The following is a 27,668-nucleotide window of genomic DNA, read 5'->3' on the forward strand; positions in this document are numbered from 1 at the left end:
GAATGAAAGTCCTTGTGGAGAAAAAGCTACTTCCAGGCTTAACAAAGGTATCACTTACCTTATGTGAGCATTGCATAACAAGTAAGCAGAACCTGTTGAAAATCAACAAATCAAATTCTAGAGGAAAAAGTGTTCTAGAATTGGTTCACTCTGACGTATGGCAAGCACCAGTTACATCCCTAGGTGGAGCAAAATACTTTGTCTAATTTATTGACAACTACTCCAGGAGATGTTGGGTGTACCCTATCAAGAAGAAGTCAGACGTATTTTTAACTTTCAAAAACTTCAAGGCGCGGGTAGAACTTGATTCTGGAAATAAGATCAAGTGTTTCAGAACAGATAATGGAGGAGAATACACAAGCGAAGAATTTGATGACTTTTGCAGGAAAGAAGGCATCAAAAGACAGTTCACAGTGGCGAACACTCCTCAACAAAATAGAGTGGTAGAGCGGATGAACAGAACCTTGTTAGAAAGAACAAGAGCAATGTTAAGGGATGCAGGCCTAGAAAAATCATTCTGGGCAGAAGCAGTTAATACTGCCTGTTATTTTGTGAATCGAACTCCATCAACTGCAATAGAGCTGAAGACACCAATGGAGATGTGGACTGGTAAACCAGATGATTATTCAAACCTCCATGTATTTGGAAGTATTGTGTACGTGATGTACAACTCCCAAGAAATCTCAAAGCTGGATCCAAAATCCAGAAAATGCAAATTCTTGGGGTATGCTGATGGAGTCAAGGGGTATCGCTTGTGGGATCCCACTGCCCGCAAAGTGACCATCAGCAGGGATGTTATCTTTGTAGAAGATAAACTACAGAGAAAAGAAGACAATGATAGCACTGAAAAGTCAGAGACTACACAGATACATATGGAAAAGGAGGTTGAAGAAGGAGATTTTTCTAAAGCAGAACCAGCACATGATGAACAAGAACCAAAGAGTTCTGAAGCTCCAACAACTCGTCAATCAGATAGTGTGAGAAGATGTCCCAATTGGCACTCAGATTATTTTATAGAAGGAAATATTGCATACTGCCTTTTAACAGAGGACGGTGAGCCATCAACATACAAGGAGGTAATAAACAGCTCAGATGCTTCACTATGGATGATAGCGATGCAAGAAGAAATTGAAGCCATTCATAAAAATAATACATGGGACCTTGTGCCACTACCACAAGGAAGGAAGCCAATTGGTAACAAATGGGTCTTCAAAATCAAGCGAAATGGTGACGATCAAGTTGAGAGGTATCGTGCAAGACTGGTGGTCAAAGGATATGCTAAAAAAGAAGGTATTGATTTCAATGAAACTTTTTCTCCTGTGGTTTGACTAACAACAATTCGAGTAGTCTTGGCAATGTGTACTACATTAAACTTACATCTAGAGCAGCTAGATGTTAAAACAGTTTTTCTTCATGGAAATCTTAAAGAAGAGATTTATATGCTCCAACCTGAAGGTTTTGAAGAAGAAGAAAAGAAGAACTTGGTTTGCAGGTTAAACAAATCTCTGTACGGTCTAAAGCAGGAGCCGAGGTGTTGGTATAAGAGATTTGATTCCTTCATTATGTGCCTTGGATACAACAGACTTAATGCAGACCCTTGTACTTATTTCAAGAGGTCTGGTGATAACGATTTTGTTATATTGTTGTTGTATGTGGATGACATGTTGTTGCAGGACCCAAAAAAGATCATATTGAAGAATTGAAGGCACAACTGGCTAGGGAATTTGAAATGAATGACTTGGGATCAGCAAACAGGATTCTAGGGATGCAAATTCACCAAGACAGAAGTAATAGGAAGATTTGGCTTTCACAAAAGAATTACTTGAAGAAGATCTTGTCACGATTCAACATGCAAGATTGTAAGCCAATTTCTACCACTCTTCCTATTAACTTCAAATTATCCTCCAGTATGAGTCCTAGCAGTGAAAAAGAGAGAATGGAGATGTCTCGAGTATCATATGCATCAGCAGTGGGAAGTTTAATGTTCGCTATGATATGCACAAGACCAGACATTGTACAAGCAGTGGGAGTGGTTAGTCGGTACATGGCGAATCCAGGAAAAGAACATTGGAATACAGTAAAGAGGATCCTGAGATACATCAAAAGGACCTCAAATATTGCATTATGTTATGGAGGATCAAACTTATTAATCAATGGGTATGTAGATTCTGACTATGCAAGGGATTTGGATAAAAGCAAATCTACTACATGATATGTGTTCAAAGTTGCTGGTGGAGCTGTAAGCTGGGTTTGAAAATTGCAGTCAGTTGTGGCTACATCCACAACAGAGGCAGAATATATAGCAGCTACACAAGCCAGTAAAGAAGCAATTTGGTTGAAGATGTTATTGGAGGAGCTTTGGCACAATCAAGAGTATGTCTCTCTGTTTTGTGACAGTCAAAGCGCCTTGCATCTAACAAGGAATCCAGCATTTCATTCAAGGAAAAAGCACATACGAGTTCAGTACCATTTCATTCGTGAAAAGGTGGAAGAAGATACGGTAGATATGCAGAAGATCCATACCAAAGACAACATAGCAGATTTCATAACGAAAGCGATCAACACTAATAAATTTACTCGGTGTCGATCCTCCTATGGCCTGTCAGAGATGTAAGCAAAATGAAGGTACAAGGTAGAAAGAATGGTTTGAAGATATGATTGTTCTAATCAAATCTTCAAGTGGGAGATTGTTGAAAAGTCAAGGCCATTAATTGCAAAACAAACTTTCAACATTGTTTTCGGTGGAAACATGTGGCTTTGCACATGCAATTTCGGTAGGCACCGAAAATTAGTTGGAATTGGTTGAAATTTGGAAAATGGTAAAATCATTTTTAGTCATTGTAATTTAGGGTATTTATAAATTAGTCCTTAAGTTTCAACTATAAATACCCTAGCTCATTTAGCTTCAAATTCATCCCAAATCATTTCTAGCTTTCTTCCAATACTAGAGAGAATTTAGAGAGTTTCTTGAGAGTTTTTTTCTCCTTTTTATCAAGAGATAATTATCATTGCTTTCTCATTGGTAGATCGAGAGAAGTTGTAATTCCTATTTTCTCATAGTGAAATTCTTCTACCGTTGCCCGTGGTTTTTACCCAATTTTATTTAAGGGTTTTCCACGTAAATTTTATGTTTCTTTTTATCTTCATTTTTATTTTCTCAAATTATCAGTTGTGATTTTGCTCTATCCGATAGCCGTCTTCCACAACAATGGTATCCTTTTCGACCCACCTAAAACCGTGCTCAACTTATATATTGTTTTTTGTAAATCTCAAAAATTCGCAATGTACAATAGATGTCTCAATTACATTAGTTCCATTTGCAACATTAATTATTTTTCTTTTATAGATTGTTTGTACAATAGATGTATGAATCTCGATATGAAACAGAAACCAGATCACCTTTTTGACTGGTTTTGTTCTAGTGGTTTTGACTCCATGTTTCTTGTGGGACATGTTTATACATGAATTAGACGTCAGTTAGTGGTGTTATTGGTTGTTTATATTTATCTTGCTATTTTAACATAGTGATGGTTGATGGGTAGGGTCCTCACACTCTAGGAGTCAATCTGATGTTGTAAGGATGTTAAGCCCCGCCTTTGGAGATCCGATAGAGGATAAAGTGATAAATATTGGGTGTTTAGTCTCTGCAATAGTAATTATTATAAGCAAACTGAAAGGGATTATGTTTATCTCTGTATCTTCCACTTGAATTATAAAAATAACATTGCATTATCACTTGTTTTATTTCTTTTTGTGTGCCCATATGGTATCTGGGTTAAGGAGAACTTTGTCAAGCAAGAAAGGTAATGTAACACCCATGACGATGCTCTTGGCCCATGAAATGTCAAAAGATGTGGAGAAAAACATATTTTATAAAATTAAGAGGGTTTTAGTTAGTATATATAAGATGAATGAAATTGAGATATTATTACTTCTTGAATGTGAAATTTTAGGATCGTGTTTGATAGTGTTGTTTAGAAGGTATAAATGCCCTTAACCTAATGCCTTTTAGCGAAGATATGACTTTCTGCTATTGTATTGCTGCAGATTACAACTGATGATTTCCTCCAAGTGGCACATATCGAAGAAAGGGGTATGCTAGATAATAAGGACAGAAGTCTAGAAACATGGACACGAGTGGCTATAAATGAAGCAGCAATGGTTGTTGTAGTTGTGAACTTCCCTGATCTCAGAGACTTCGAATTCGTACGACCTTTACTTGCTTTTTTCCATTTTGCAAATTTTTTAACTCAATATGCACTGTTATTATATGTTTTGCACCTCTCAGTGCATTATTTGGATATTGACATACAGTTCATGTTAGATCTAGTTTCTTATGTTGTTATGCATTACTATTATTACACATTATATTATTGTGTTAATAACTAAGTCAAGTGTTTCTGCTGGTTGATTCTATGCCAAATGTTTCCTTTTTTTCTCTATATTAAGTTTCCTGTTGATTCTTATTAGTATTTCTTATATTTTTGTATCTTCCAGACTTCTTGTTTGCGTTTGGTTGAAGCAGAAGTCCGCGCAAGGAGTCTTCTTGGTAAACCGGAGCTAGGGGATTTTTTACTTCTTTTCCCCCACGAAAGAGCAATGAAGACTAAATTCTAGTGAACAATATTTTTTTTAATTGAAAGTGAAAGAACGTAGACTAAATTCTAGAAAACAATGTCAAACTACATTACATTTAATTTTAATGTTTATAAATTTTAATTTATTTTGTTGTTAAGTATTTTTCTGCATAACTTGTGTTTCTATTAAAATGTATGGTTATTAATTAGATAAAGCTAGATGCTATTAAATTTTGGTGATGTAGAGCAGAAATAAAATTTGCAAAATCATCTTAGCTAAAGAAAGGTAATTAGCGGCGTTTGAATAAAAAAACGCCGTTAATTATATGACCTTTTGCGGTGTTTGTTCTAAAAACGCCGCTATAGATGTTAACATTTTGCGACGTTTGTTTCAAAAATGCCACTACATATGTTGACATTTTGCGGTGTTTGTTTCAAAAACGTCGTTACAGATCTCAACCTTTTGCGGCGTTTGTTCCAAAAACGTTGCTAAAGATCTGACCTTTTGCGACGTTTGTTGCAAAAACGCCGCTATAGATCTTGACCTATTGCGGCGTTTTTTGTTCTCAAACATCGCTAACTTTAGCGGCGCTGGTATTGCAGGCGCTTCTTGCAGCATTTTTTCTATCCCGCAAATTCTTTTAGCGGCGCTTAAAAACACTGCTATAGGACTAAAAACGCCGCTAAAACTCTGTTTTGCTATAGTGAAAGCTCACTCAATGCACACATTAGCATTCTACACACTCCAATAATATGTTGCTTCAATTGCCCCTCGCTCAACAAAGTCTATCTCAAAAACAACAAAGGAAATTGTTTGAACAACTTTTGGATGGATCTCTCATGCTCCTCAATGTATGTGGCGCCGTTAGGGATGCCTTGTCGCAAACAAAGGAATGCACACAAGATCTTCAACCGATTTTGCGCCGAAGACGAGGAGTCGAGGGGCTTGCTAATGAGGTTAGCAAAAACTTAACCTCTAGCAAGGCAGTGAGAAAGTCAATCTGCAAGGTCTTGAAGAACTTGAAGCATATGGAGAATCAACTTAGCAAAGATAGTGAGACTGGATCCGTGATTAGCACCTTAAAACAAGTAGAAGCAGTGACCATCAACGTTCTAGAATCCCTGTTGTCCTTTATTTCAGGGCCAGAGGCTGAATCGAAATCTAGCCCATGGTCACTATTTTCAAAGTTAATGCACCAGAAAAAAAGTAACTTGCGAGGAAGAACAAAAAACAAACGAAATTGCAAATGCTAAAGCTACGTTGCGTTCCTTGATTAAATGTGGAAGCATGAAGCATGTTGAGAATGTGCAAAAGAAGCTGGAAAACTCAGAGATGTGCATCCAAGATCTCGATAAAGGTCTCGAATGCTTGTTCAGGAGGTTGATCAAAGCTAGAGTCACTGTTATCAACATCCTCAACTGTTGAAATCTAATTGTACATAAAGTATAACTTACGTGCATAGAATTGTTTTGAAAAATAATAATTATACAGTCTTCTTTCCACAAAGTCTGCTTTTTCTTACCTTTCAAGAATGGCTATGGATGCATCTTATCCCAAAAATTGTTTACTTTTGACTTCCACATTATTACTAACACTAGTTTTACCAAAGGCTACCCATCGTAACTTAGGAGATGAATTATAGAGCCACAATTATTATATTTGTTGAACAAGGATTCAAGATTTATGAGATCTCCTCTATGAATACCTGAGCTGTAGAGATTCCTGTTGTCCCGTTGAAGATATTGGAACACTTTGAGCATCAATCACATGGTAGATATAAATCTCACTCTTTAAGCAAATCTTGCCTGCCTCTTGCATGACAAGAGATTCAGGGCATTATTATATTAAAAAACTTGATAAACTACTAAACCATAATAATTGCACATACATTTTCATGTACATGCTAATGAAATTCATCAAACAATAATGACTGCATAAATAATTGAGGCTATGGATAATAAAACTTGAAAGGGTGAGATTCTTCATGTTTGTCTCCAAACGGATTGGATGAGTGCAAATTAAAGACACATAAAATATGAAATTAAAGTAAAGTGAAGTGAGATTAATAAAATATGAAATGCTGGTAATTGGAGTGCAAGAAACAAAGATTGAATATATAAAAGTTAAGTAAAGATATAAATGGCTTTAGTGAAGTCCAAATGTTGATCAAAGGAGCTGGGATTAACTAAGGAATCTATTCTAACTAACGAAGAATGCCGTGGAAAAACTATGGCAAGCCTATTGTCCGATTGGGTACTTAAGTTGTCTTCCTCTGTTGTTAGCAAAACCTAAATTCACTCCCCTCAAAGGTATTGTGTGTCTATAGGCTTTAAGATCGACAAGCACTCACTAGCTCACTAGCTCGTATAAGATAATGCTCTCTATATCTAGAGTTTGTAAAGGCATACTGTCGAACACTCACTCAGATTACTTAACTTCGGTCCATCTAACTTAATCCTTATTAACCTAAGGCCTACAAAACATTTGTCAATGCCCTAGCAAGCATATCAGCACAAATAATCATTAGATAGAACTGTAAAACAAACCCAATCATGCCATTAACATTCAACAATGTTAAAGTATCTCTACATTAATCACAAGATTTAATGAGTTAGTTCATGGCTGGCTAAACAAAATCAAGTTCAAGAGTGTAATCAACATTTTCGCAATTTGTTTAAGAAGTAAAAAATGAAACAAGTTGCAAAGGAAGGAATCTGGTTGCAAACACAGTTTCTCATCTTTTGTCAAGTCTAAAGACATGAATTATATATGCAATTTTTACTCCCTTTTTTAGGGAGAGAGAAAATTTAATATATTGTATTCCAATTTCCAAGCAGCACCTGCACTCGTGCAAATATTTATTTCTAGCCTTTGCCTTATTTCGATTATAAAATGCCAACAGTTAACTTTTACATGGCAAAAACCAATTGTCATTCAACATTGTTGATTCAGATTATTGACGACTTGCATTATACAAAATTGTTTAGCTGTATTTCAGTTAGTAGACAATTGAATCCTCAATAAATTTGCCATCTTCTTCGGATCATTAAAGACAAATGCAGACAAGTAGACGCTTTCCTGCAAAGGTTAGATTATACAAGTCAAGCAAGCAGATCTTGCCTCCCTTCTGCACAACAAATTCAATAATAGCATCGTAATCCTGCATACTGTCTTTGCACCATCGTGTGTATTACTATATTATGATTGTATTAGTATCATATTACTTTAGGTAAGGGTGATGAGTTGTTTTGATTGTGGAGAGGAGACAAAACATGAAGGTTTCCATGATAATCGTGTAGATCTAGATCAATTCCCCGTTACTTATTGATATTTAAAGAGGATGAGATTCCTCGTCTCCCCTCAGCCTGTGATATATATATTGAGTAGATGGCAATGGGAGAAGACACCGAATAGCTAGAGTGAGTTGAAACACAATTGAAAAGCCTTCTTTCTTCTTTAAAACAAAGACAATGGCTACCACTCCTTTGAATGTCCAGCCTTCTTTCCATGCTCGCTCAAACAGTTTGCCTTCAAGGCAACACCCCCTCACTTCTCAAATCGATGACAATCTGAACCGACTGAGTGCATCTCAGTCGGCCTCTACATCATCATCGATAGAACATCAACTCAACTGCCTTCAAGATTTGTATGACTCTGTTGATATGTTGCTTCAATTGCCCCTCTCTCAACAAGCTCTAGCTCAAGAGCAGCAAAGGAAATTGGCTGAACAAATTTTAGATGGATCGCTCATGCTCCTCGATGTATGCGGGATAGCGAGGGATGCATTGTCGCAAACAAAGGAATGCACACAAGATCTTCAATCAGTTTTGTGCCGAAGACGAGGAGTCGAGGGGCTCACTAATGAGGTTAGGAAATACATAACCTCTAGGAAGGCAGTGAGAAAGGCGATCTCCAAGGCCTTGAAGAACTTGAAGCATATGGAGAATAAACTTAGCAAAGATGGTGAGACCGGAGCCATGATTAGCACCTTGAAACAAGTAGAAGCAGTGACCATCAGCGTTCTCGAATCCTTTTTGTCCTTTATTTCAGGACCAGAGGCTGAATCAAAATCGAGCCCATGGTCACTAGTTTCAAAGTTAATGCACCAGAGAAAAGTAACTTGCGAGGAAGAAGAACAAAAAGCAGATGAAATTGCAGATGCGGAAGCTACATTGCGTTCCTCGATTAAATGTGGGAGCATGAAGAATGTTGAGAATGTGCAAAATGAGCTGGAAAACTCAGAGATGTGCATCCAAGATCTTGACGAAGGTCTTGAAAGCTTGTTCAGGAGGTTGATTAAAGCTAGAGTTACTGTTCTCAACATCCTCAACTGTTGAAATCTAATTGTACATAGAGTATAACTTACATGTATACAATTGTTTTGAAAAATAATAATTATACAGTCTTCTTTCCACAAATTCTGTCTTTTTCTTAGCGTTGAAAAATGGCTATGGATGTATCTTAATCCAAAAATTGTTTACTTTAGACATTCACATCATTACTAACACTTGAGGTTTACAGTTAGTTTTACCAAATGCTATCCATCTTAACTTAAGGGATGAATTATAGAGCCACTATTATTATATTTGTTAAACAAGGATTCAAGATATATGAGATTTCTTCTATGAATACCTGAGCTGTAGAGATTCTTGTTGTCCCGTTGAAGATATTGGAACACTTTGAGCATCACATGGTAGATACAAAGCTCACACTCTTTAAGCAAATCTTGCCTGCCTCCTGCATGACAAGAGATTCAGGACATTATTGTATAAAAAACGTGATAAACTCAACCATAATAATTGCACATAGATGGGAGATACAAGAGGTGCTAGAAAAGGCTTTGTTAACGAGGTTAGGATATAATTGACCTCTAAGAAGGCAGCTATAAAGGCAATCTTCTTTGTCCTTAAACTCCTGGAAATAATGGCATGTATTAATTAAGGTTTTAGTAACCAATTTAATGTGTGTATTTATGTTATGTATTGGTATAAAAGTATATATCATGACAGTATGATGATTGATGAATGCTAAATTTCGTCATTATTTTAATGATAATTATTCCTTAATTTGTTGGTTTATGTTGCTAAGTTGAGCATTTTCTCCTATTTTCTGTGCAGGATATTGGATTCCAGAAACTATGTTAAAAATGACGATTTCTGCAAGTTTTTATTTTTCTGGAATCATGGGTGGACCAATGGGCATGACTTGGCTGACATGGTGACGAGTCAGCATCTTATTGAAGGTCCAATCAGTATTTTTGTGAAGACAGAAGACTCAGTCGCAAATCCAAACATGAATGTATTATTTATCTTTATTTTTGGGATTTATTTCAATCAATTATGGGAATTATCTTTTGTAATTTATTAGGAATTATCTTTTGTGATTTTTAGGAATTATCTCTTAGGGTTTTTAGGGTTTTTTAGGACTAAAATACCCCTTGGGGTAAGCCTCAAATGATGATTCAAATCTCGAATTCTTTTGTTTTTCTTTGCTCTTGTTTTCATAAAAGTTTTTTAGTTTTTACTTTCAAGTTTTTATTTTACTTTTCTTTTTAATGAGATGTATGATTTATATCATACTTAGCTAAGTTTTTCATAGCCAAAGACTGAAGCGATGACTCAATTCCAATCGTGAGAATTAAAAAGCGCGTAATACTCTTCGGGTTACATTCTTAGTTTTCTGGAATCAATGATTGGTAATCGACCATCCTTTTAAAATCAAAAACATTTTCTTTTCAAAAAGTGCACGTTGGATTGATAATGTTTTCGATTGATAGTTGGGAGGAAGGATCGGCTTGTAGCACATTCGACTTCCTGGGAACACACTTAGTGGCAATCTACTATTGAGAAGTGAGATCGAATTTGATTCTCAATGAGACACTATCTGAGTCGGGTTTTTCCAAAGCTTTAAAATCGAATGGGCTAATAACTATTGTTGCAATTAGTCCACATAAGGATTGACAATCAAAGATTGTTTTGGATTGTTGGTTCAATTTAGAGAAAAACAAGTTATAGGGATTGAGCCCTATAAAATGTAACCGGAATGAATCCGAGGTTAAAATCTATTTCGATGATCGACGGAATTTGAGGCAAAGCGAAAGTCGGAGGCTGATTTTTACAATTAGAATTTTATTTCAAGTTTACTTTCTTTCAATATTATTTTCTTTATTTTTCAATCATACAAAACTCCCTTTTTTATTTTCTTTTGCAGTTCATGTCTAGTCCAGAAGCAAGTCAATTCATCGGCAATTTTTTATTCCCTGTGGGTCAACTCTTACTCTCTCTATATTATTCTTTATTTAATTTTTATTGAGATTAAGACATATTTTATTTGAAAATTAAAACGCATTGTGAATAATATAGTATGAGCATAGATAAATTGAAAAGAAATGCATGGAAGAATGTGTGATGATTGATGAATGCAAGTTGGGAAACTTCTAGGCTCTCTTAAAAATGTTCACATGTTGTAGGCTATTGATAGCTTATTATAAGATACTGATATCGGGTATTTAATTAAAAGATTGTTTTATCAGAAAAAAAATATAAGGTTGTTATTTAATTATGCATAGTGATAATTGTTTACGAGTTATTATTTTTGTTGATGATAGGAATTAGGATGATAATCCGAGTATGTGTACTTGCAAGCATTGCATTCGAGATGGTTTGATAATAGCTTTGATACAATTGTATTGTTTTATAGTATTAAATTACAATCGCAACCGGTTATGTTGTAACGGATTTTAAAGTTAGTCACACTACAAATCGTAATATAAAATCATAGTTATTTTTAAAAGGTTATAATTAATTTTAGAAAATAAATTATACTATAATCACAACTTTGATGGCAATCGCAATTTAATGCTATGTTAATCATTTAAAACTCTTGATAAAGCATTCCTGTTGGTAATATACACATCCTCATAAGTAATTTCTGCCTCAGCTGCTGCATGCTACAGCGTTGCGATGACACTGGCACTGCAGCTACACGCTTGGCTTTTCCGGAACCCTAAACCGTAACACAAGCACACATCGGGCGGCGTCGATCGAAAAAACCGCTGCGAAACCCGCTGCTGCTGCTGCGACTGATTTAACTGACCGATGAAAATCGAGACTGCTGGAAGGGAAACGGAAGGCCGATAGAGAGTTCGAGATTGATTTGTGGGAAAACTTCTTCACGACTTAATCCACCGCTGCTTCCGTTTGAATCTTCAGCTGAATCCGCGCCTCCATTATCTATGTTGGCAGGCACTTGCATCAATGGCACCAGTGGCACTGACTCTTTCGTTTCTAATTGGAACCGATTAACGTTGCTGCTGCTGCTGCTAGTGCTGTTACTGCAGTTGTTGCTGTTGTTGTTACTTGTTTTGTTCATGCTGGAAACCGAACCGAGTGCACGGTGCGTTTGAGGATCGATCCCTCGACTGTACAGCTTTCTTTTTATGTGAGTGTTCCAGTAGTTCTTGATCTCGTTATCCGTTCTTCCCGGCAACCTTGCAGCAATCAAAGACCATCTGAAACAGAAACAAAAGGCTACCCGGTTGAGATTTTAATGTGATTCATATTATTAAGGAGAAAAGATGAGAAAAGAACATACTTGTTGCCAAATAAGCTGTGAAGATTGATGATGAGTTCATTTTCTTCTTCAGTGAAGTTTCCTCTCTTGAGATCAGGCCTCAGGTAGTTTATCCATCTAAGCCTACAACTCTTCCCGCATCGAAGCAAACCTGCAAAAATCAGTACACTTTAACCCTAAAAAAACAAGTTGGAAACGCCTCACTGCAGATTAACTATGGAAAACAAACAGACCAGCATCTTTGGGGAGAGATCTCCAACACAGCCTTCACCATGAAGTTTGATGTAGTTGATGAGGCGCTCGTCTTCTTCCCTTGTCCATGCACCTTTGTTGGTGTGTTCTTTCTCGCAGCAAGGAGATCTACCCATGAGGAATATATGGGGAAAATGGAGATGAATGGGAAAAGGGAAGTGCGGGGAGGAATATAAACTGAGGAGATGGTGTGCCTGCAAATGCAGTTCAATCGGGGCCCTCTTTGTTTTGATATTTTTTTATATGCCGAGGTTTTCGACCGAGTTGGTGAGTAGTGGTTGCAAATAAGTAGGTGCTGGATTTGATAGCTAGCTCTACTCCTGATTATACTTTTTTAATAAAAAATTATATATAATCATCTCGTTAATTAATCATTTTAATTGTAATACTACAAAGTTATATCAATAGTTAAAAGAATAATTATTATATCTAAAGATTTTGAATTTCGATATTACATATGCAGAATGTTTAAACCTTTATTATTAAATAATTAAAAACTTTTTATGTTAATGCATTATGATTTTCTCATTCTATTTTTTTATAACCCTCGATAAATACTTTTACCATTAAAAATATTGATCTGATACAAATTTAAAATAAACAACTTAATAAAATTGACTCAAATTAAATTCTGTAGGATTTAAATTGAATGCTTATGTCTAAAATCATAATTGAGGGAACAAATGTTTATTCTAAATTGCATGTATCATTCTTCAAAAAGAATAGAATTTATTTTAAATATTGAAAATAGAAACTCATATTTTTTTTCTTATCATCGTAAATATTTCCTCCACCGTTCCTTTTTGTTCGTCGTTTTCATCCTGATACGAAACTACAAAAGATGGACTAAAGTAATCATTTTACCATAATATAGGGGTTATGAATAGGGAATAATTAGGGGTCTAGAAGAGAATATAGCCCTCTTAGCAAGGGGAAATCATTATCGTCTAGAAAAGAGTAAAGATATCAAGTTTGGACCCTCTAATTTTTTAATTTTGACAATCTCTTTCGTAAAATCAACACTTCATCCACATTTTTGACGTAAAAGTGAAAATAAGTGGATGGTTGTGATAAATTGTAAAAGTTTGGACCTATAATTGTAAGAATACAAATGGTTGCTGAGCAAGAGGAGACCAAACACAGCTAGACTTCTTTTTTCTGTATGATTTCACGGGCATGGTCTTACTTTCCCATCTTTTTCTATTTTCTCTAAAAAAAATTACATATTTATAATCTTTAAAAAGGCTTCTAGAAGACCACACCAACTTCTCCACTCACACATGTCAATTTCGGTAGACCGGTAACCCTTTCTAATTAGTTTCCGCCAAGTTTCGTATCAGTCAATTTTACTTGTATTTATTTTACTTTTTATTTGAATAACAACAACAACAATAAAATTATATTCTCATATACAATATGATAAGGAGTAGGTAAGGTAGTAGACTGTCCCAACATCAGGTTGAAATTAGCTTCAATGGAAGACTTCCGGCAATCATAATTTTTATTTTAATAAGTTCATACATATTATGCAAATAATGTTGTCTCAAGTCTGATTATCTATAAGTATATTATTCTTTACTATTGAGACTACTCTCTAAATTACAAAAATATTCACCCTTATAATAGGACTAGAATGAACTTTTAAATTCAATATGAGGATTAATATTCTCTTTACTAGTATAAAAACTAAATTTAAAAACAGTAAAAGGATTTCTAATAGACTTTAACTTACAAAAATTATATTTATAAATAAATCATGAGTTATTATTTGATACATAAATGATGTATATTTTATTTTACAAAATTTGTATATTCTAATCATAAATCTTAAACTTCAAATTTTAAAGATTTATAAAATTTAAAATAAAGTATTAAAATAAATATATTTATATAAATTAAAATTTACACATCTGATATAAATAATTTTCTACAAATTATAGATACATATTTAACATTGAATTTTGAAAATATTAGAAAAGAATAATGCACGAGATATGGGAAAATGAGCTCTCTTTTTCTTTGTGTGTCTGTTTCATTTAATCGTAAAATTAAATTAATTTGATTAAAATTGTGGATGAAATAAAGAAACCGTTTGCACCCTGGCTTCTGTTGCTTTCAAGACTACTGATTTCTGAGGCATGGCGTGGCCTCTGTGTCTATTATACCCACTACCCCAGTTAAATGGAATGAAATCAAAGTGTAATATCCTAATTTTGTCCGGGCCATTTAAATTCACTTGATGATTAACGAGAATTGATTTGAAGGTGTTTATGATCGATGAGGAATTAATTCAAGTGATGAATCGTGGAAGCTTAAATTTGGGTTAATATGGAAATTAAGAGACTTTGGCTTTAATTGGATCGATATTGTATACGTTTCATTTTTGAAACCGATATATAAAATTAAAAGTCAATCCAAAACTCAAATTAAGTGTTCAAGGTCCTTTTACAAACTCAAATTAATTATAGAGCCCAACATCAACGTCAAAATCGGAGCCCAAGAACAGGCCCAAGTCCGACCCATTGGGAGCACCAACCCGACCCGAGCTCTCCCACGTGGAGCGCCCAACAACAGCTCGTGAACCACGTCCTGCCAACACTACAACCGAGCAGACAAGGCTCGGCTCCCAGCTGTGACCGAGCAGCATCCCACGTGATCTACACCACCAAACAGCAAGCCCAAAGCAATGCCACGCTCAGCCACCAAGTACAACCGAGCACACATGCACTCACTTCTCCACGATGCACGAGACCCCAGCAGCCCGTGCTGCCCACGTTCCATGCGTGAAGACCCTGTGCCCATGCTCCACTGCACGAGACTCCCAGAAGCTCCTGCCAGTACCATACCCGAGCAGACAAGCTCGGCTCCCCATCACCCGTGACCTACAACACGCGAAGAACGAGGGCGTTCAACAGAACCAGAAACCAACAGGAGAGACTCAGTTTTTTCTACATAACAGGGATTCAACAGGGAGAAAGGGTGGAACCATTACATTGGAAGAGGACGAAGAGGAAACAACAAATCATCAAGGATGGAGGGGTTTCTTCGGTGAAAAAGGGTCTCGATCTTTCTTTTGATATACAGGAAAATCACTGTAAAAGAGAGAAAAGAGGGTGCAATCCTACCATTGTATTAAAAAACCGAGAAAGCAATAGAAAGCAAGGAACTTTTTCTGGTATTACCCATATTTCTTTCAATTCTCGAGTGTTCTTTATGAATTTCTTTCTAAGCAAGTAGAAAATGTAAAATATCAAGAGTTTAAGTTTGTTACCTTTTTCTTTTGTTTGGGTCATCGCCGTTGGAGTCTAGATCGCCGATGCTTTGTAGAGATTGAGTCGTGGTCTAGATGGGTTTAGGTTTGGTTCTGTCACAGGGTGGGTTTTTTTCCTGGCCGTCGAGAGTGGAACCGCTAGAGAGTGGCCGATTTACGGCGTGGGTAAACGTTCGGGTCTGTCTCAGTCGAAGACGAGAGAGTAAGGGGGAAGTAGGATCGATTTGGTTTAGCTTTTACCTCTATAGTTGTCGTGAGTGTTGGATTAGGAAGGCTCGGGCTTTATCGAGGGTTGCGAGCGGAGATGGTGGTCTCGATCTGCTGTGGAAGAGGAAGAGATGAGTAGAGAAGAAGAGTGGCGCTGCGAGGTTTGAGGGAGAACGGCTGAGTGGGGAAGTAAGGAGGAAATGAAATGAAATTAGGGTAGTTTTTACCCTAAAATTATATATATGCCTGTGTCAAAACGGCAGAGTTTAAGAGAACTAGGGGTCTTATTTCATGCAGGGGTTATCTATTGGAGGAGCCATTCGAATTTCAGGTTTCATACATTTTAGTACCTAAACCGAATGTTTCCATGGTTTCCAATTTTGCACCTTTATTTTATGCGTTTTTAATTTTTAGTCTCAAATGTTATGTTATTTAGTTTTTGCTATTTTAGACATTTAACCTATGAATTGTTGCATGTTTCGTTTGAGCCCATAAGTCAACGTTTGCATGTTTGTGATTATGTCTCCACATTTTACCAGCATTTAATTTCAATCCAAACTGTTTGATGTGTTTAATTTCTGTTCTTTAGATATTAGACTTTAAGGTTTTTGCATGTTTCATCTTAGTCCTTGAACATAGTTATTTTGAATTATTATATGTTTGTACATTTTCCATGCGGTTGTTGAAATTTACATTTTGGTCCAGCATGTAATTGTTGGTTTATTTCCTACGTAGTCATGCATTTATTCAGCTTAGTCCATTTTAGTCTAAATAGAATATTTTATGCTTTTAAATTTGGTCTTCATATTTTACGTGTGTTATGTTTCAGTCCTCAATTTGATATTGCCGTGATTTTTGATTTTGTCTTGTAAGTTTGTGATCTTTTAATTGTAGTCCCGCATGAATTGTATTTATTTTTCTTGTTGTTTAGACATTAAGGCTTTTAATTTTTGCATGTTCCTTTTTAATCCTAGTTGCTTAGGTTTTATTTCTATGTTAGTCCTTTGTAATGTTAAGTTGTTTTATTTCAACTTTTTGGTTTATCATAGTATAATATTAGTTTTTACCTAAATAATTATTTTATTTGTAATTAAGTCATTAAAGTTATGTTTCAGTATTTAGTCCTTCTGTTTAATAGTTGTAATTATTTTTTAAAATTTATAGTTTGAAATGTTAAGTTTTCTTCTTTGTATTTCAGTCATGTTTGTATATTATGTGTTAATGCGCATGGTTTTAATTTTCAATTAAAATATACATGTAGATAATTTTCACATGTCACATTGCATGATAGTTTAATCATAATATTTAATTAATTTTTGCATGTTACCCTCATATGCATAACTCGATCTAATCACATAACCGGATTAAGGGCAATATCCTTTTAATTTAAAACTGTCAGAATGGCTTTTCTTAACTTACAGGAAAGTTGTTTTTGACGATTTTAAATTACAAGTGTATCCCATCAGTGACATTAAAAAGTTCGATTTATTCACTTTAAAATTTGAGAGTGTAAGAAAAAGAAATGTTCGGCTATTTAAATTTATTGAGAAAATGTCGTTAGAACTGACCTAAAGGTCTGGTCTCAATATTTTTAAATAATCGAATATTCTTTATCTTTCTAATAACTTGGTAATTTTAATTTAACTTACTTTGTTTCTTTTTTCATACTATAAAATTCGTCATTTTGTTGTTTTAAGGGATCAAAAAAATTAAATTAAAGTCGAACTTGTAAAATTCGTTGCAAAGACAATAATTAATCGACGAGGTACCGATTTAGGGCGCTGTGGGGGTGCTAATCCTTCTCCACGCGTAACCGACTCCCGAACCCATATTTTGGTAACATAGACCGCAAATTTGTTGTTTTAATTAAAATTAATTTTTATTTAAAATGACAATATTTTTGGGTGCCCAATCACACCCTAATCAAGGATTGGTGGCGACTCCTCGAACCATATGTTTTTATCGTAAAGGGATTTCCAAATTTTCGAAATGAGAGGTTTTCTAAAAATCACATTGTTTTTAATTAAAAATTCAATTGAAAAGAGAATAATGAAAAATGACGTGATTTTCCAAATCACCCTCGCCCCGTTTAAAAATCGTTTCGACACAAAGTATATAATAATCACCGGCGGAGCCACAGTTTAGTGAAGATGGACACGTATCCCTTCTGAATTAGAGAATGTCGTTACAGAATTCAACCAACCATCCAATATTCTACAAAGGAAGTATGTCATTACAGACCGGCCATGCCTTTATTCATTTATATTATTATAGGGATTGGTTGGTCATGTATGCTCATCTCCTTTTCTTTTCATTCTAACCTTCTAGAAACATTTTCAATTTAAAGAAAAAGTAATGAGAATAATTCGTTGGTCCAAATAAGAAAAAATAAAGAAGCTAAATTTTGGAGAATCCTTTTGGGTTAGGTTATCTACCCTCGAGCTTTCCATACCATTTTTTACTTAAAATATCATTGATGATAAATTTAAATTTTAAAAATTACTATAAATAAGATAAAAAAATTATATCATCGAACTTATTGAGCGATCTTAACGGTAAAAATGAGTGTTATTTTTCTTAGATATTTTAGGTTCGAGTTGTCGCGTCTGCAGGGTGTGTGTGCTTCCAGTGTCAATTACTATCTTATAATCATCTTAGACTAAAAAATACTCTAGCATAAAAAATAAGATATCGAATTTATCAAATTAAATAATTTGTATACTGTGATTTGAATTATTGATTCAGATTTAAAAACAAGGTGGATTATGCATTGGTTGAATGTGAGAGGGGAGAAGGAAGGTGCATCCTATTAAAAAAGGGTTTGTTGTTGTGGAGATAGGGACCTTTTTTTTTTAATTATTGTAAGATGCGATGGCGTTGCTCACATCTTTTGCTGGTAGGCAGTAGTAGGTGGCAACGGAAGTTTCCACTCCTGAAAACGAAATTTTGATTTGAAACAACAATTTAACCAAATCCCTATATAATATCGAAATTAGTAGTGGAATTCAAGGTTAACTGCTTGAATAGTTTGACATTCACATGTCCTCCTAGCCAGCTAATGACAATTAAACTCGGTCTTGCTATTGCTTGTCCACTTCGCTACAGATTTAGAGAGCGAAAAATAAATTAACATAGAACAGATCGCGAATATAAAAGATGAGATTTACTATGATCTAATTATATTTATCTTTGTAGATGAGAAGAATAATAACCTATCGTAAACATAAAAATCATATGTAAATACATGATAACTTATGTACGGTTGACGTTTGTTAATATCTACATACGAGTTCAGAATATTCGACGTACTGTGAATATTATTGTCCATGCCCTCACACGTTGGGCTACCAGTAATATTAATACACTGTTATATTTCACTTATAATAATTATGATTGCATATATATTGTTCCTAATAATATCATTTCCTTCTAAGAAGATATATATTATTATCTCAAAAAATGCTAGCCAACGCTTACCATTTCAAACAAGACAAACGGATGAAAAAGAGCGATGTTATTAAATAATGGAATAGTGGACTAGAAATGTTCCAATATTGACTAAAATTAGAGTGGCTCTATTGTTGCTTTGAGTTCAAGGGACCCCATGTCCTCACCAACATCCATAGTTCCATTGAATCAAGGTTTTGTCTGCACTTGGAATTTGATCATATTAAAATATGCAGTGCATGAGTAATTGCAATGTAAAGTAGGCTGCTTGTCCTGTTCTTCCAAAGCTACATTGGACGTATATATTTTAACATTCACTTATAAAAATATTATTAATAATATATATGATATGTTGTCAATAAATTAAATAGTGATATATAATTTTAAAAAATAAAATTGAACATGATTAACTTTAGTTTTAAATATTATATAATTTTCTAATTCAGTGATAAGTGATAATTTATAAAATTATGAATTATTAATCATTTTAATAAAAATAAATACAACAAGTGTAATAAACTTAAAAGATATCTCATTAAATCCCATGCGTGGAGCAAAGTTTTCCTACATCAGCAACACCCAATGGAAAACAACATTTATATACCAAAAAAGTTTCCAAAGACCAACCATGGAATAACTTTTCGCTTGAGCCCGGTCCAACAAAATTATATGGAGCAATCAAAGAATGCATAAATACATACCATCAACAGCAATTTCACCATGAGTCCGGTCTTTTTCCTTCAAAAATCATCTCACATAAACTTATTTTACAATATTATTTGTATTTATTAAATAAAAAGGTTAAATATAAAAATAAGTGTCCGAACTATGTCTTGAAAAACGTTTTAGTGCCTAAAGAATTTTTAACTAAAATAGGTGTCTAACATTTCAAACAATATACTTTTAAGTGGCCAGACATTAATTGCCATTAAATATCTTCGTTAAGTGACATATGTCATGTTATGTTAATTTTGAAAATTTTAAAGAATAATATACATATAAAAGAACAGAACATCCCCTGCGTGCTCTTCCCCCTTTCCATTTTCTACTTCCAAAAGTCGTCAATCGACTAGCGGTGATCGTCACCGTCAACATCACCAACATTGACTCCTGATCAAACCCTCGTTACCCTTTTATCATAATATGCTACCGTTTGTCGTGGAGAAGCAATCAAAGATTCATCGGATTTTAAGCAATCGTCATCGTTCTTCGTTGATTCCGACTGATTCCATCGTACATAAGTCACACCGTCGCCACCATTCGAACAACCGTGCTATTTCGAATCGTTCAGCGGCGACGATGATGACCGAAGATGACCGATGACATTTTGGGTTAAGAAATTAGGGATTTGGATATTGGGGATTTTGGGTGACAGTAAAGACAACGATTGATCAAAGGGTGGTGATGACAGGTGGGTGAACGTTCAACGATGACGCTGATGGTTGAAGATATTAGTTTTTTTTATAGTTTTTTTATAATTTCAGTAAAAAGTTAGATTTTTAAAAAAATAAATAAATAAATAAAAATTTAATTAAAAATAATATTTTTATTATTAAAAATTTTTAAAAATAAATAGTTGGCACCTAAAAGTATAATCGAGAAAACGTTATACATCTATTTTTAGTGAAAAAATTTTAAACACTAAAACATTTTTCAAGCACTTATTTTTATATTAAGCCTTATATAAAATTTGATGTTACAATACTTATTATTCTAGGTGTGTCATTAAGTATTTAACGTGATTATATACTTTTGTATTATGAAATATATAATGATATTTATGTATAACATTATCTTATCATTCATATTTAATAATAACCAATTATATTATCATCAATCATTTACACGTTTTCAATGATAGACTAATTTTATTGTACGAATAAAAAAGTAGTTGATGTAAATTTTTTATATATATTAAGATCAAAACACCTAAAATTTAGACACTGATAAAATAAAAGAAACGATTTAAGTATTTGTTTTATATTAAGTCAAATAAATATTAAAACGGTCATAAATAAATAAAAAGAAATTAATAATCCAAAAAATAAAATAAAAAGAAATCGGGATCCTAATCTCCGACCATTGACAAGCGACAGTGCTACGAATAATCAGAATTTGATATATGTTTCCGGTTTCCAGAACCGACTGAAACCAACGTAATAGAGCTCTTTTGCACCGTATCAACCCACTTGTCAAGCTGCAGCTTGCTGGAACTTCCCTCCCTCGACTTCAGAACTTGTGTGTATATAATAATCAAATACCTAAACCAATAATCCAACCGGATCGCATCTAAAAGATCGATATCTAGTTGCCGACATGGAGAGGGAGAAGGTCTTCAGGATGATCTTACTGCTGCTCATCGTTTTGGCTTCTCGTAAACCCTCTTTCTCAGTCTTCTTTTATTACCGTTATCTCTAACCATCTCTGATCATCTGCGTTTTGGTACTGTTAGAGACGATGATGGTGCCAAGCGAAGCAAGAGTATGCGAGTCAAAGAGCCGTACATTTAAGGGAGTATGTGTGAGTAATCAAAACTGTGGTGTGGTCTGTAGGGACGAAGGTTTCTCAAATTCCGCCACCGCTGCTTCTGTACTAGGCGCTGTTAAATTAGGCTTACACCCCCTTCAATGTTCCACCAATGTATAGGGGGCGGCCTTCAACAATAAGTTATGTTTATGCTGATTTCCCTTTTAAGTGTTATGTTTGGTATTTTCTTGGATTTAATTTTTAATGTTGTGTTTTGTGTTTATCTTTTCTTTAGAAAATGTTTATATTTAATTTACTTATATATTCATAAATATATTTATTTAATATCATCAAATATATTTTTATTATTTACTTTTGAGTATATCCGTTTAATATTCAAACTTCGAGTTATGGAATACGGGCAAAATAAGGCATCGTGGTCCATGGCAAAATAAGGCATCCACGACGAAAAGGGCTAAAAGCCCATGTCAATCGCATTGGCACGTGCTAATAGTAATACCTCTATCAACCGCATGGTAATCGCGTGTCTATTGCTCTTTCGGCTGGCTTCTAAGTCTGGAAGACAATGGCATAATGCTCTGGTTGAATCTCTTGCTTCTCAAGGTTGGTTGTGTTAAGTGTTCCTTTTCTTCCCTATTTAATTTTATTTATTTTTCCCTTTTACTTCCTCTTGTACCGCTTTCGCTCTCAGTCATCAGTTACCCTCATCACTTTTCAGTCAGGCCGGTGTGCCGTCGATGAATGCTTTCTATGTTTGCTTTCTGTTTCGATTCCGATTTCAGTTTTTTATTTGCTTGGACAAATGAATCTGTGAATACCTTGAATTTGCGAATTAGATCGCTAACAATCCTTGTTCTGGATCGTGCGATTCAATTCTGTAATAGAATTATGGAATCTCCGCTTTGCGTAATGATTGTGTGAATTTTGTTTCGTTTTTGTTGTCTCAGGTATCGTTTAGCTAGGGAGCTGTCGCGGAGTGCTGTATTAAAATCGGGTTCTATGATATGAGCCTATTCCGGCTTGAAATTATAATTTTTTGCATGAGTAGGTAATGAAGGGTTTTCATGAGAGGAATGATTCTCTGAAACGCTCTTCTAAAACTTCTATCGATAGCTCACCTACCTCTGGAACTGGATCAGAACCAGGTCCCAGCGACTCTAAGTTCACAAAGACTTCTCTTTGGTCAAATTTCTTTGCTTCTGCTTTCTCTGTCTTTGACACAATTAGTGACTCATCAACGTCATCGTCATCTACTTTGGCTTGTGAAAAGAAGGCCTCGTTTTCTAAAACCAATGGGTGGACAGCTGCTGTGAAGAGGGTTGTCTCCGGTGGCTCAATGAGGAGAATTCACGAGCGTGTTATGGGGCCGAGCAAGACTGGAATGTCTAGCTCAACTAGTGACATATGGCTTCTAGGCCTGTGCTATAAAATTTCACAGGAGTCGTCTGGCGATTTAGATGCCATTAATGGATTAACTGCATTCAAACATGATTTTTCGTCACGAATATTGATGACATATCGTAAAGGTATTTATCAAGTTCACCCTTCACAGAATCAAAGGATGCGTGATGAACACATGTTTCCTAAGTTGTTTGTTAACAGGTTTTGATGCTATTTGCGATACAAAAATCACAAGTGATGCCAGCTGGGGTTGCATGCTTCGAAGTAGCCAGATGCTTGTTGCACAGGTTAATTTTATTTTATTTTTCTCTTGAAAATGTTCAAATAAGAACTAGGGTATTAGTTTCCATCATGAAAATTGACATTTCCTGTTGTCTTGGGTTTATTTTAGTTAGTTCATGTATTGTTTTTCATCCCTTGCAGGCATTGTTGTTTCATAGGTTGGGGAGATCTTGGCGAAAACCTTTACAAAAGGTTGTTTGATTTATTTTTGATTCCTGGTCTTGCCTATCTCTTCTTAGTCATCTAGAATTTAGATTCTGGTTGAAACCAAAAGTAAGTGTTTTCTTTTCTGACACCTTGTTTCCTATGCAGCCATTTGACCAAGCATATATTGAGATCTTGCATCAGTTTGGTGATTCTGAGGCCTCTGCATTCTCCATCCACAATCTTATTAAAGCCGGAAAGACTTATGGACTTGCTGCTGGGTCATGGGTAGGCCCATATGCCATGTGTCGCTCATGGGAATCTCTTGCTCGCAGTAAGAGGGAGGAAAATAACCAGGAACACCAGGTACTTCCTATGGCTGTTTATGTTGTTTCTGGTGATGAAGATGGTGAGAGAGGAGGAGCCCCTGTTTTCTGCATTGAAGACGCTTCTAGACATTGTTTTGAATTTTCACGCCACGAAGCTGACTGGACACCTATTCTTTTACTTGTGCCCTTGGTTCTTGGACTTGACAAAGTAAATCTCAGGTTTGTAATGTTATGACATTTCTTCATTTTATTGTTTTGTATTTGATAGATTCATCAGGCATGATCCTTTGTGTAAATTGATCCATCACGTTTGTATCAATTAATTTTCTTATCACTGAAATTTTCTTCAGTCCAGTGCAATCTCCAGGACACCTATGATTGCTAAATCATGACCTCCTCTTTAAATATTATTGCATACTGCACTAATCCACTGAGCTGTAAGAAGATAGGATTTCTTGCACCTAGTTATGCTAATTAATCAAATTGGCACATTCATAAGTTTCTTAGGCAACAGCATTGGATCAATTCTAGGTTAGTTATGTTTTTGAGCGTAAACTACCATATTTCTAATCACTTGGAATTTTCTAAAGCTTTTTGTTAGGTATATTCCATCACTGCAAGCAACATTCACCTTTTCAAATTGTCATGTTTCTAATCACTTGGAATTTCCTTTTTTTTCAGGTATATTCCATCACTGCAAGCAACATTAACCTTTCCGCAATGCCTTGGCATTTTGGGTGGGAAACCAGGTGCATCGACTTACATTGTTGGTGTTCAAGAAGAAAATGCTCTCTACATTGATCCCCATGACGTTCAGCCGGTAAATTCCTTGTTGCTTTACTTTATCACTTATACTTCATTCCCTTGCTCTTATAAATGTGATATAAGTACATAGGCTGGTAGACTTATCTGTGAACTTCTTTTGCTTGTTTGTATGTTGACAAATGTCTTCTCTCTTCACTGGTACTCTTTTGGATTTGGAAATCATTTATTTTGATCGCTTGTGTAAAAAGTAATGGGAGTAATGTAAATCCTTATATAAACTAAACATATTTTTAAGTCGGGAAATTGATTGGTAATTTTGAATCCTGAAGCATAGTGAAATCATTCATCATCCTCAGGCATGATAGAGAAATTCTGAAATATAGTACTTTAAAGCTTCTTCTTCTACCCCTTTGCTGATGTAGCCGTGCAGTAGAAACAAACAAAAGAAAAATATGTTGGAATTCCTAGAATCAAGGAACAATATCTTTTTTCTTAATTCTAGGAGTTTGCCTTGTGTAAATAGTCAACTAATCTAATTCCCTGATCTTAGGAATTATTTCCTAACTTAGAGTAGTTCTTCCTTATAAATTGTAATTTACGTTTAGAGTAATAAAGTAAGAATTTCATTTCTTCTCACATTTGTTCAAAATAAAACCTGAACCAAGGGTAAAAAATTGGCATGGAATAGAAGTCAGTAGAATAGAATGCTAAAATATTAACATATCCAACTATAAATGGTTGTTTAATGTGTCTGGAAGACTATTTTAACTAAAGTTACAGTGGCTTTTACTGCTAACCTATAAATACTTATCTCTGGATTCTCTTTCCTTTCTACAACTTAATTTTCGGACAAATAATTGTTATAATTGCATAAAGAATGTAGAATGTCACTCACTTATCGAAACAATGTAGAATACTCTTGACTGACTTTTAATGATGATTATGGATCATGTAGAGCAGATCAAGTGTAACAGATGACTCAAATAGTGTTGAGATTGTTGAACTTGGCTAGATGTGAGAGATAATAACAAAACAAGAAGTCAATCGCTTTATCTTTTCTCTCTTCTTCTTCTTCTTCTTCTTCTTTTGCCAGTACTTGTATTTATATAACATTGCTTTGTGCATTGATTTCACTTGGATTGGTTGTTGGTTTGCATGAATATTGGTTGAGATATTAAGAGTAGAGTGTTCATATTGATTGAAGCCCAAATCTGTATTTAGCTGTGGCTTTAAAGGGAACCTTAGAAATATTTATTATCAGTTTAAGTTGAACAGTATTTCTATCGAATTTGATATTTGAAAAGAGGTCTAGTGGCAATCTCTTGTCATGTTTGGAGTAAGATTACTTTCTCTTGCAGCCCTCTTGATTAAGGAGGTGTTTGGCAGCTCCTTTTCTGTGCCAAAAGGTGCTGTGGCCCAAATGTAATGTTGAAAGCATGCTGTTTTTTCTCTATAATTGCTTTTTGACAGCACTTTTGGAGCAATCCAAGGTCTAACACAATTTTGAAGATGAAATGACCGAAGTCCCCTTTGATTTATTTTGAATGACAAAATTACCCTTTTAATTATTTAGATATTTTGATTAAATTGATGAAAATATGGTATTGACTTTAGTCTCCCGTTTGAACCCTTTTTTTTAAGAAAATCTAGAACTTATATTTAGTAAATTCTTAAAATTGAACTTCACTATAATTTATATTTTGATATATCGCTACTCTTTTCAAACATGCCTGGTTAAGTCTCAAGCTCTCTCTAATTGCAATAACAATGCCAAAGTATACTTAAAACTTCTTGCATGACCATATCAAACTGTGCTTTTGAGTTCAGATGGTATGTTTGCAGTATAGGTATCTTCGTAGGGTCAAAATCAAATTTAGGAGTTCATGGTAGTTGTGACACAGAAAATCTTTTTTACCAGGTAGTTAATCTTAGTCCGGATAATCTGGAGGCGGATACATCATCTTATCACTGCGAGTGAGTTCCTTTCTCTGATTAATTTACTTGATGTTTTACATGCATTGGTTCTTTTCCCCTTAATTTTGTGTTTATTCTATGATACAGTACCATACGACACATTCCTCTGGATTCAATTGATCCATCCCTGGCAATTGGATTTTTCTGCCAAGACAAAGGTTTTGTTGTTTATCTTGTTCCTATCCATAATATTACGACATGTTTGAACCAGGCTACTTATCGACTATGAATTGGGCTTGTTCTTTTGGCAGATGATTTCGACGATTTTTGTTGCCGGGCATCCAGACTTGCAGAGGAATCGAAGGGCGCCCCCTTGTTCACTGTTGCTCAAACACATGGTGCTTTAAAGCGAATTCACCACGGAAATACTATGGCCGATGCGGGTGAGGTTCGAGCAGATGACTCCATTGGTGGAACCGATGAAAACAGTAACGAAGATGACTGGCAGATCCTGTGATGGAGGTTTCTGTATCTTTAACGTGATTATTTATGTATACTGATTACAACATTTGTAGGTTAGTATTTTGGGTTACAATAATTCTTTCACTAAATTTCAAAACTATTTGGCAAGCTGTTATTGATTTGCAAGATACGTGCAATTATTGTTGATTTCATTACATTTGGTATACATTCTACACATTAGTTATATTGCAAAGGCTTAATACAAAAATAAGTGTATAAATTATACCTAAAATTGACTTTCGGTGCTTAAAGAATATTTTTGTTAAAAATATGTCTAATATTTTCTTCATTACATCTAATTACACTTCTAGACGTCTTTCATTAAAAAGAACCATTAAGAAATCATTAAGTGATGTGTTATGTTTATATTTTTTATTTTATTAAAAAATAAAATATTAGTATTTAAAAATATTATTTTAAAAAATCTATAGTCCCCCTTTACTAACGTGTAATTTTCTTATTAAATGTTTTTAGCGAAGTCTCTATGTGATCTCGGG

The 27,668-nt window shown here is 34.8% G+C and overlaps 1 protein-coding gene, 1 long non-coding RNA gene and 1 pseudogene across 5 annotated transcripts; 1 reads left to right on the forward strand and 2 right to left on the reverse strand.

The window, feature by feature from the left end:
- Positions 1 to 24,648, reverse strand: LOC120118587. Its single transcript, XR_005515768.1, has 3 exons — positions 24,527 to 24,648; positions 8,591 to 8,600; positions 1 to 11 (listed from the first exon to the last, which is right to left on the reverse strand). It is a non-coding gene; the product is annotated as an uncharacterized LOC120118587 (long non-coding RNA).
- On the reverse strand, positions 11,430 to 12,606 carry LOC120118586 (annotated as a pseudogene).
- LOC120118584 (cysteine protease ATG4-like) lies at positions 22,312 to 27,339 on the forward strand. Of its 4 annotated transcripts, none has more exons than XM_039138609.1 (9): positions 22,312 to 22,417; positions 22,762 to 23,340; positions 23,417 to 23,502; positions 23,639 to 23,689; positions 23,810 to 24,189; positions 24,652 to 24,790; positions 26,654 to 26,709; positions 26,797 to 26,867; positions 26,961 to 27,339. In XM_039138609.1, the coding sequence occupies exons 2-9, from the start codon at positions 22,866 to 22,868 to the stop codon at positions 27,164 to 27,166; spliced, it is 1,464 nt and encodes a 487-aa protein (XP_038994540.1). In that variant the 5' UTR covers positions 22,312 to 22,417; positions 22,762 to 22,865; the 3' UTR covers positions 27,167 to 27,339. The 4 variants fall into 4 exon arrangements, with proteins under 4 accessions (XP_038994540.1, XP_038994539.1, XP_038994542.1 ...); XM_039138608.1 differs by having other exon boundaries at positions 22,366 to 22,426; XM_039138610.1 differs by lacking the exon at positions 22,312 to 22,417 and adding an exon at positions 22,486 to 22,540.
- Positions 27,340 to 27,668: the final 329 nt, after the last annotated feature.

The sequence above is a fragment of the Hibiscus syriacus genome, unplaced genomic scaffold (genome assembly GCF_006381635.1).
Source record: "Hibiscus syriacus cultivar Baekdansim isolate YM2019G1 unplaced genomic scaffold, ASM638163v2 tig00110328_pilon, whole genome shotgun sequence".
Classification (NCBI taxonomy): Eukaryota; Viridiplantae; Streptophyta; class Magnoliopsida; order Malvales; family Malvaceae; genus Hibiscus; species Hibiscus syriacus.